The sequence below is a fragment of the Akebia trifoliata genome, chromosome 3 (genome assembly GCF_017979445.1).
Source record: "Akebia trifoliata isolate Shusen 1 chromosome 3, ASM1797944v1, whole genome shotgun sequence".
Lineage (NCBI taxonomy): Eukaryota > Viridiplantae > Streptophyta > Magnoliopsida > Ranunculales > Lardizabalaceae > Akebia > Akebia trifoliata.
Window position 1 is genome coordinate 40952996 of NC_141377.1, and position 11400 is coordinate 40964395.

General features: G+C 33.1%; 1 protein-coding gene across 1 annotated transcript; it reads right to left on the reverse strand.

Annotated features, from left to right (window-relative positions):
- Positions 1-4704: 4704 nt before the first annotated feature.
- LOC147406981 (uncharacterized) lies at positions 4705-6329 on the reverse strand. Its single transcript, XM_086435349.1, has 3 exons — positions 5528-6329; positions 5370-5463; positions 4705-5285 (listed from the first exon to the last, which is right to left on the reverse strand). The coding sequence occupies exons 1-3, from the start codon at positions 6011-6013 to the stop codon at positions 4729-4731; spliced, it is 1137 nt and encodes a 378-aa protein (XP_086291475.1). The 5' UTR covers positions 6014-6329; the 3' UTR covers positions 4705-4728.
- Between the last annotated feature and the right edge of the window lie 5071 nt (positions 6330-11400).

Below are 11400 nucleotides of genomic sequence, written 5' to 3' on the forward strand. Positions count from 1 at the left end.
ATTGAATATTGGAATGACTATATTTTAGTTTTAAAGGAGGATATTTATTTTTCAAAGAAGTAGAATTGCCAGGGTTCTTTTTATCCTTAAGTGATAACTGGATTCTATCTTGTTTGGGGGTTTTGGAAGATTTGTTATATTGCTTCGTAAAAGCTGACACTAGATGCATCTGCAGTACCAGAGAAGTATAAAACAACATTGAAATGTTTAGAGAAAATCCTGCTTGACAAGCCCAAGCATCTTTGATCCAAGGTCATGTTGCGTTCATCAGTTTGTAAAAGCCTGCCGTATGGAGTAATATGCGGAATGGATTGTGATAGCTATTTATATATATATGAGGGATAATGCATCAAATAACTTCCCTTGTATGAGAACTTTTTATAAAAACTCGTATTGTACAGGTATGAATACGAGTTTCTGAATTACACTGATAAGAAACACATTTGTTAAATCCTGAAAAATAAGATTCATAGATTTTGTGGTACATTTTATTTAGAAATTTAATGTGTGTAAAATATATCATTGTTTATATCTTATAACTAGTGATACAATTACGAAGTTGGATTATATGTCATACAGGGCTCTCTATTGAGAATCATCATCTAAGCTTTTTCCCAGATGATTTGGAGTTTTTGCTAAGGTTTTCTTTGAGAATGATTGTACATAAATGTATGCAATCCACATTTAATGAAAATTTCACAAAGGAAGATCCCTACTTTTCCAATTTGCAGAGCTTTATTCCAAATGTCAAGATGTGGGTTGACTTCTATTCTCATTCAAGTCATATTAATTCTTTGCTATAAGCTGGTACTCTATGGTTAGTTCTTACCAAGTTTGAACTTTGAAGTAAGGGTGTCAATGGGTACCCAATTACCTCATATGCAAACCAATTAGTTGGTTGTGGGTCTACCCTACCCATCATTTTTGGGTCCGGTTCTGGGTGGCTGTCTTACACTGTGTTTGGATTGAGAGAAATTGAGAGAAGAGAAAATGAATCTCTCCATTTCTCTTATTTGGATTGTTAAGTAGGGAGAGAAAGAGAAAAGAAGTGGAGAGAAGAGGAGAGAAAAAGAGGTGAGTTTCTTTCTCTCCAAAAGTGGGGGAGAGGAGAGAAATCCTTTTAAAATATTTTATAATTTCAACTCTGCCCTTACATCTCTTTTAAGATATTTTAAAATTTCAAACTCGTTCTCTCTTGTCAATCCAAACTTGGTATAGAGAAATTGAGTCTCTTCTCTTCTCTAATGAGATTCTCTTCTCTCCACTTATCTCAATTCAAACATAGCCTTAGGGATCTTATTAGAATTATGTCTATTGTAACTGACTAGTAAATTTATTTTATCAGAACTAATTATAGAAAATTAGTAATCTAATTAAATATTAACCAAGTGGTATCTTGAAGCAAATCAATGTACTTTAATCAAAATTAAAATATAAAGAAAATGTGGAGTCCTTATTTTTTTTTTTCCCCTTCTTTACATGATTGTTTATTCATATTCTAGAATCCATATTTCTTTTCAATTTCAACTAAAAACGATTAAACCATACCATATATTTTTTAAGATTTTCCTCTCAAAAATTCGATTTGATTGAAGAATTCAGTGTCCATAACAACTCTCAATTGAGGAATTGCAAGTTTGATGGTTTTTTTTTTTTTTTTTTTAAATTAAAAAATGATCTATCATTATTGTTACCTGATAGTTACTTGATTCTGGCTCCAAGGATCTCATAAAGCAATTGAGATTTTATTTGGGTTCCGATTATGGGTATATGTGGAGTCGAAATGAAACTGACGCGTTGTCATTCCAAAGGTGGAACTTGTATAACTATAACATAGAATAGTCTCTCACAATAAGTTCCAGTGCCTCCTCTACTACTCATGTTCTGTGGAAATATGTACTTTGAGATAGGTTTACACATTTGTTGTCCATCATAGGAAAGAGGGTTGTCGCTGCACTTTAAATAGAAAGTACTGCGGTTATTTCTTTACTCAAAACACCATACTTCATAAACAGGTTCCTCACTAAGCTATTGCTAATCTTACTACTTATTTAGAAAACTAAGTATGTATAATTTAGAATGAACTGAGATTAACATTTGATTCCGACAACGATTGTCACACAAACTTTTTTTCATTTCACATCAATCAGTAAATTAAATCACACATTTAGAATAAATGCACACCAACTATCTCATCCGTGGAACCCCCAAGGTTTCTTGAGATGGCCAAGACCACACCTCAGGAAGTCAAGGTCTTTGAATTCAATTGTACTTAGTGCGTGTTGAGGAAGGAAACTACTCATGCCCCAAGGATTAGTCGGATGCTCCAAGGAGCCTGGATACCTCAGTTCAAAATATAAAAACCTATCTCATCTGTAAATGGTTTTTAGGTTTTCTTTGAAGAAAAAAAAAATCTTTTAAGTAGATTTTTAGATGATAGATCTACAAACGAGATAAGAGTGATTTTTGCAAACTGGGAAGTTTGGCCATCTCTAGATGGTGACTAATAACTAACTAGTAATTGGCAAAGAACAAAGTGATGATAGGGTCCTCAGACTTTAGGTTAGTACAAAAGGGAAAAAAAAAAAAAAAAAGGTTGGGATGAAAATAAAGAATGGGTACCCATGGAAATTGGTGTATTATACAGAAAACTTGATGTGGCAATAGAAGTTGTTCTAGTTTAAATTCATGATATTTTATAGTAAAAACTGGGTTGATCAGGTGTTAGACAAACCCACGTGCAATGCGATAGAAATGCAACTTTCGCCCTAAATGTGGAGCGGTAGTTATCTTGTGCTTTTAATATTTCACCTTTTTTGATTTGATGATTGGTGTTGGTGGATGATATATCAACGTCTAAATGTACAAAGCCTTTGAGACAATGAAGCGAAAGTATGGTTTACCCTGCAGCCACAAATCTCACTACAGCCACACAGTTCAAAAATGAGACAAGTACATGCAATAGGCGATAATCTGACTACCCACGTGGCATACTCAGTCAACTATCTGACATGACAAGCTCGGGAACGTATATCTGTGCTCTTTGGGATACATGGTTCCTTGAAATACACTTTTTATGGGGAAGCATCGTTGTGTATCCCACGGAGTGCAAATCTACGGTTCGAACTTGTCACGTCAGGATAGTCGATTGAATTTGCCTCGTGGGGTAGTCAGATTATCAAGATTCATAAAGAAAGTCTTCATCTATGTCTCTTTCGGTGTCGTATGGTAACCCGACTCGGTCGCACATTTTGCGCCGAAGTGTTAGCTTCCCATAAAGAAAATAATGTATTTCTACTTATAATATACTAAAAAATAAGTTTAGTTTACTTTGCCAAATCTACAATTTATGTTTAATCATGTATTACATTGATATAGATCACATGATCCATGTGAAGTCATATGTTACTTTGGTGTTAGTTCACCGGTCTGTGAGCGCCGATACCATGATGTGGGTTCAAAACCCACCTTCACCTATAAATAACTCAACACTAATTTTGGTTCCCTAGAGCCCAAAAAAATTGTTTGTTTAATGTGCTAAATCTATGATATGTGATTAATCATGTGTTATATTGATCATAGATCACATGATCATTGTACTTAATTAACCCCAAGGGGTTGGCTTAATGGTAATTTTGAATCTAATAAGTGGTGAGAGTCCATAGGTTGTGTTTGATACCTAGTATGAGCAACAGATCCTTGAGGCCACTTGCGAGGGCAAACCCCCACTTACTCGATTAAGTGAAGGTACAAGAAGATGAAACATAGGGAGAATTTCCATCTTTCAAAGCTTAATATATTTTTAAAATTGATTCTTCTAGCGGTACCAATTCTTAAAAAATAAACGAAAACAAATGAAGTTTGTCATCTATCATTTTTTTTTAATTCCAACCCATCACCTCTCTCCCCCACAACCACCAGATAGGGGTGGAGCCAAGATTTTCTTGTAGTGGGGGCAAACTATGGTTGGTTATTTGGTTGAAGAACTTGAAGATGAATGATTTTTAGGAGAAATTAGGGGGGGGGGGGCATGTAATTAATTGAAAATATAGGGGTGTCTCAAAGTTCTGGGATAGCAATTGCCTCCACCAGCTCCTTACTAGCTCCGCCCCTGCCACCAGACCCTCCTCTTACTTGTCGGTGTGGTGGGTGGTTGGGGATAGTGAAAGAACTTCCTTCTTCATCAAACCCTACCTATCACTGTCATCGATATGAACATGATAGCGAAGGAGATATTATTATGTGAAATATATATATATATATATATATATATATATATATATATATATATATTAATCTCTGGATTGATTCTTTCATTATCATAATAACTTGTATGTGTGATTGTTAAACTACTTACAATATCATTATTTTCTAAAGTAAATTACCATTTCTTGTGAATATGACAAAATTCTCATTCATTTTAATTCCCTAAACATGAACTACGAGATTGCATTGATTTTAAAGTGATGCTCCCGTTGATAAAAGGTAGTGAGATTGTCACTTTTCAATTAAAAATCCACGATCTCACTACCTTTTATCAACAAGACCGTCACTTTAAAATCCTTGTGATCTCGCAGTTCATGTTTTTGGGATTAAATTGAACATTGAGCTGGAACGGGAATTTCGTCAAAAGTTGAGCACATTTTTCGGAATTTTCTCTATCTTTTTTACCATGCAATCCATTATAATTATGATCATGGAACATCCTCTGAATTTATCATTAATTGCTCAACATCTCTTTATTACACAACAATCATTCATATCTATTACAATCTCATTCCTTATCTCTTCAAGAATGGCATCTACTATATCCATCTCTATCTCCCTAATTTGTGGTTGGAAATTACTCCATTCTTCAATTGAATCACAAAAATCTGAATTTATCAATTGGGTTATGTTTGTTAAATTCCCAGATTGTTTCCCCAACAAACAAATTTTCTCACATATGATCTTCCCAAGCTCCTCAGCCCCTAAGAATTCATGAACACATTGCTTCCTACCCTTCCTTCCATGGGTCGCTACCACCTCCCGTACACAATCGAAAAGAAGCTGTTTTGTTTGCTCTAATGCTCTCTTGGTCTTCAAGTACTGAGAAGCAGAAGCAATCCCAAGAACCCCTTGTAGTTCTGCACCTCCAACATAATAACTCTGTTTCTCTATCAAAGAATTTACTAGTAATTCAAATAGAGAAGCTGAGAATATCGAGTCATCGGTTACTTTCTTGGGTAGGTTGAGGCTTGAAGTTGATGGAATCTCCCTCTCATTTCTTCTTGAGCAGAATCTCGCTGTTTTTGCATAAAAACAACAATCATAAAATGAAAATTTAATCACATAAAAGGTTTAATTCAACAAGACTTTGTAAGACTAACCTTCATCAAATGGCATTTCTTCTAGTACTGAAACAGGGCTGTGCTGCTTACTGCCTTCGACACATCCGCTTCGATGCGTTCTATCTGTGTCGGCCTGTTAACTTTGTGAGTAATCAAATTGAGAATATAAATTTAAGGTTTATAAACAACCTACATACCTCTTGATCTCTCAAATTGCAATGTTTGAAGGCCTTGAAAGTATCTTCAGATGTAGATAACTTGGGATTTTGCTGGGAATGTGAAGTGGTGGACTCTTGTTCGGTATCGCTCTCCGAACACGAATCAAACACAGTCATGCTGCTGGCAGAAGAAAATCTATCGAAATCTGCCTTTTGCTGGGTTTTTCCACTAATATCAGAAAATCTAAACCTTCCATCTAGATAAGCTCTACTAACAAAAGTCGACGTTTTTGGGTTGTCGTTAGCAGAAGCAAACTTGTTAAGTACTGATTTAAAGATCTTTGGACAGTGTGAGATCGTTTTACTACTTTTAAAACCATAACTATTTCTACCCTTTGAATTCAGGGCTTTCTTTGAATACCCTTTTTCCAAAAGGTAAGCTTCAAGAAGGAATGGTTCTTGTTTTTCTTGGAGAAGCTCGCCAAGTCGTTTTACGGGGACTGGTTTTGGTAAAGAGGAAGCCATTGAACCTCAAAAATATAAGTTGATTGGTTTTGATGGTATGAGAATGAAGATGTGGGTTGGTGCAAAGTCTTTAAGTGTGGGAGAAGATATGATAAGTTGCAGTAGTAGTAATTGAGAGACTAACCATTATATATAGATAGATAGGGATAGAGAGAAAGAGAGAGGAAGGTGAAGGCATTTAATTACAGCTTTTTTGCCAAGAGACTAGATCGAGAATGAAGTCATCTTAACTCCAGGCAATCTTGTAATTGATTGTAGACAGGCCTTAGTTTAAAAAAAAAACTATAGAATCTGAATATTGTTTGAAATTGTTTGGAAGGTAAGGTTCTTTCTCTCTCTATCTATCTATGAATGGTCCCCAAAGTTTTGTCATGTAGTGGAGAGTACCCATGACAAAAACAATGAAGAGAACAGGCAAATTGAATGTTGTATGTTTTTAGCATGGAAGAGGGAAGGTTGTTTTTGGTAGCATCTCTCATGAATTTGTATTTTATACTATAAATGATTTGACTTCCAAAGCAATCTATTTTTCAGTTCTTTTATTTGATCAAATAATAACACCATCTTTCACATTTAATATATATATAAAAAAAAAAAAACCATCTATTAAACTAAAGTGACCTCGAATCCCTCTTCAATGTCTGTCATTTGGCATATTATTTATATCTTGTGTTCGTTCTGTTATATATAAAAGCAGATGGGCTATTGGAATGTATTCATGTGGTTGTGGGTAGGTTCCAACTCTAGTGTAAATTATTCTTTATTAGGGTGAGATGGGTATGTCCCCCCAAACATTAGTTTTTTAAATTTATTTACAAATTCTTCTTTCATTGGATCATTTATTTTTAAATTACATGATACCCTTCTTTCCAACAGTTGAGTAATAAATTAAAAATAATAATCATATGGTCCGATGACAAAAACACCCATAGTTTGCAGTGGATGAGGCACATATATTATAAAGGGTAACCTTTCAAAAAAAATATATTATAAAGGGTATTTTTGTAAATTTAATAAATTTGCTGTGCAACATACACTTGTCTCAGTATAATATTGAAGATTAAAAGAATATATTTGTAATTTCTACAAATTAACTAACATGGTGGTAAGATAACTTGCAAAATAATTTTTGTGTCTAACCAATTGAGCTATGGTTATAAGCCTAAGAGCACTTGCAATTTAGTTTATTCATTTTGACCCAAAAGTCCTACTAATTAGCAAATGTAACTGTAATGTGCGAGCATTTATTGAAGAAAAAAAAATTAGGTGTCAACAACCCTCTACTCTGCTTACTCTCATTATAATAGTAAATTTTTTTTTTTTTTCATAATTAAGTGTTTTTTTAAGTAACAAACAAAAATATGAATGGTCTTAGACCCATTGCTTAGTTGGTTTAACACATTGCTAAACAACTTTAAGGTCATGGGTTCAAGCCCAACTTACCCATCCTTACATAAAATCAGTTCATTCCAAAACTTTTAGCCCATATAGGACAAAAATTTGCCTTCCATTTTGACAATCGAACACTCTCCATATATATATGGGGGAATGCTTACGTTCCCATGAAGTATTGGACGTTTGCATTCCCCATATATATTGTACAAAAATAGTTTAGCATTTTTATATAAAATTTCTAAAAGAACATTTTTAAATAATTAAATTAAGTAAGGTATAACTTTATTTCTCTCTTTTGTGTTATTTTAGATAGGGCTACAACTTGGGCAGGCACCTGACCTGGGGTCAAGTTTGGGCACAATTAGTTAGGGTTTGGACAAAAAAAACTATAGCTGAATCAAATCAGGTTGGGTTTTGGCATAGACGTCAGATTGTCCAAACCCAAACTTAATATGGTTATAATTTAAAAATGTTTTTAATATCTTTGTTTCTTTCTCATTCACATTTCAAACTTTAATTAATTACCATCATCTTTTCTTTAGGACAAACAATTATTAATTTTATATTTTTTTACATACCATTTATCTTTATATAAATCAATATTATTACTAAATTATCTTTTATTAACGAGGAATGAGCCAATCCGATCAACCCAACCAACCTGACGTGGGTTGACATTTTATACCCAAGATCAAGTTATGCATGGGTTCCAACTCTTTTGAGTTGCAGCCTAATTTTAGAGCGTGATGAAGTATACAATGATTTTCAAGTTTACAATATACTAATCTCAATACCATAAAGATCAATTTAAAAAATGAAGGATATTTTTGCCTTTTGAAACAAGTAATATACTAATGGCGTTGGAGATTTAAGACCCAACATTATTGCATCCTATAATTATCCTTTTGTAATTTTTTTCTCATCCTCTAGTAAAGAAGAGTAATCATGACATTAAAAGATTAATGAGTCAATGAAAGAAGAATTTGTTTAAAAAACCATAGCCACATAATCCAAAAGCAAATAAAGACTACGACCATACAACAATATACAATTAATATCCCTAATTTCCATGTACTTTCATCCTCATAGTAGTTTGTCGTTCGACTTTGTTTTTTTTCTTTTTCATATAAAGAATTACACATATTCAAGTAAGAATCTTTAAATAGTACTTAGAACATAAGTACTTTCATAAGTACTTTTTGAAGTACTATCTGGAGTAGGTGGATAACTGTTGTGTGTTTGGATGCAAGTTCTGAAAAGTACTGTCAGAAGTACTTTTAATAGAGTTTTGTGTTTGGAAACTATTTTGGATTTTGTTAAAATGATCAAAATGCCCTTATAAGTATCAGTTACTATTTTTTAACATTATAACTTAACAAATTATTTTTCAAAATAAATAAAAGTGATTATTTTTATCCATAAAAACTAATATAAACACCCAACAATTATAAATAAATAAAAGATATTGTGAGCAAATATATACAACCACTAAAAATATGAAGAAGTTTTCACCACATCAATGGATAGTAAATTTATGTGTAATTGTTCACATCAATCTTGCAATAAAAAAATTTCAACCATGGTTGAAATGCTCATGGATAAATCATTGAGTGAGCAATTAGGAGAACTAGAAATCGAAATTCAAATGCTACACTAAAAGGCTACCACCATATCAATGGATAATAATAAAATATTATTTAATTGTATTTTTTAGGGTATGCTTGTAATTTTCAAAATTTATGAGGGGCATACTTATCCCAAATGCTACATCAAAAAGTTACCACCACATCAATGGATAGTAATATAGTATTACTGTAATTGCATTTTTTAGGGTATGCTTGTAATTTTCAAAATTTATTAGGGGTATACTTGTGCCTAATGTTATACCAAAAGACTATCACCATATCAATGGATAGTAATATAATATTATTCCAATTACCTTTTTGAGGGTAGGTTTGTAATTTTCATAATTTATGAGTAGCATACTTGTCCCAATCCTGTCATTTTGACAATATTTTGTGGCTCCGCGCAAGCGTAGTTTAAAGAAGTAGCACCATCGGTACTCCGTGAAAAAGCACTAAAATGACTCCACAGTAAAATAGTTCCTTCCAGGAGTTATTTATCCAAACACCTTTAAAGTGTTTCTGTCTCCCCGCAAAAGTCAGAAGTACTTAGAAAAGTCAATCTACACAGGTAATATTCTAAAATTTACCCGACCCATTTAACAATTGTGTCAAAACCTTAAACCTGAACCCGACTCGTTTATTGAACAAGCAACACAACCCAACCCATTTAATAAATTGGTTGGATCGTGTTCAGGTTGACATGCATAACCCACGAACAAAACACAGTTCAAGTTAAAAAATCTTAAAAGGAAAAAAATTTAGACACTCCTTAAATAATTATTGATATTTGAGACACTTCCTATGTCTTATGATTTAAATGAGTTATATAGATTAGATTTTACACAGATCAACAAGACACGTATATGTCAAGGTAATTAGACAGTTCAAAATAGGTTAAATGGATAAATGTCGCTACCTCAGACACAACTTGTTTGATAATTGGGTTAGACAAACGGAGGTGAATACAACCCAAACACGATTAGGCTCAACCCAAACATTTTAACTTTGTGTCATTTACAAGTTATTTTTATCCGTCATGTTGAGTTATAGGCTCAATCCAATCACAAAATTTGACAGGATCCATGCTAATCAATCTCTGATAACAAAACAAGGGGCTAGTTAGAAGAGGGAGAGATACTAACCAAGGGGAAGGAATCTATGGTGCTCCTGAGAATCAATAGTACATTAAACATATTAGCAATTTCTAAAAAATAAAAAAAGTTGGTGTGCCATTATAAACTCTCTAAAAAAAATCTCAAGTGAGATTTTCTTGCAGTCTCCATCACCATTTAATCCTAAATGGATTGGTGATGGAATGCGGGTCATAACAGTATTAAATCACTCCTGGTTTAATGGGACTACGTTGGGCCCCACATCCATCACCATCCAATAATAAGCCATCCCTTAAATCACTCCGTCCCCACAAGAGTATAAAAATTTGGATAAAGTGTTCGATGCAAACATGGAAGAAACTTAATGAATAAAAACATCCTTTTTTAAATGAAAATGTCTTTCACTTTTCAAGGTAAATTGTGTATCCCAAGGAAAACGATAGAATTGACTCGTAAAACATTAGAGGCTTTTTTCTTTTTCTTTTTCTGTTTTTTTTTCCAACGCCCATTTTTCTCTCTTGTCCATAATGAAAAAAAAGCAAATTTTCTAATTTGATGTGTAGAGAAAAAAATTATATGAATTTAAAAAAAAAATTTTAAATACAATTATTTTTCACCGTTGAATTTTATTTTTAAATTTGATTGCTTGGTGACTATTCATTTTTAACACTTTGGATCAAATTCGAAAAATAATATTTTTTTTAATTTCTTTTTTTGAATATGAATATTTTCATAAAATCTAAAAGACTATGTTGTTGGATTGTCAATGTGATAATCAATGTGGGCCCAACAACCCTTTTAAGATTTGAAATCTAAAAAAATAAATATGAGGACAACGAGCAAGAGAGAAGTTCCTGCTATTGCTAATGTCATTGCACCACATGTCAAATGTTTGTTGGGCTGTGAGCCAACACGTCGGATGGCGTCTGGCTTTTGAGGGTAGGCAAAAACCAAAAAATGACGTTCATTTAGCATTTCTCAAAACATTAATGTTGCACTATTACAATCAAGTTTTATGGGTAGTTGTACCTCAGTACAATAGTTATTATGTTCATCAACATGCAAAGGCTTTTAGGTTATGTTTGGATTGAGAGAAGAGAAACTCTATCTCTCCCCACCATGTTTGAGGTGATGGGAGAGAATATGGGACAACTTTGAAATTTTAAAATATCATAAAAGAGATTTAGGGGTAGAGTTGGAATTGTAAATTATTTTATAAGGATTTCTCTCCATTTCTCTCCACTTTTGGAGAGAA

Bases quoted from the DNA above. Each gene is read 5' to 3' on its own strand.
- LOC147406981 (XM_086435349.1), bottom strand. From the start codon at position 6,013: ATGGCTTCCTCTTTACCAAAACCAGTCCCCGTAAAACGACTTGGCGAG. The intron at 5,464-5,527 runs GTATGTAGGTTG...CAAAGTTAACAG, and splicing joins GCAATTTGAGAGATCAAGAG to GCCGACACAGATAGAACGCA. The intron at 5,286-5,369 runs GTTAGTCTTACA...ATGCAAAAACAG, and splicing joins AGAAATGCCATTTGATGAAG to CGAGATTCTGCTCAAGAAGA.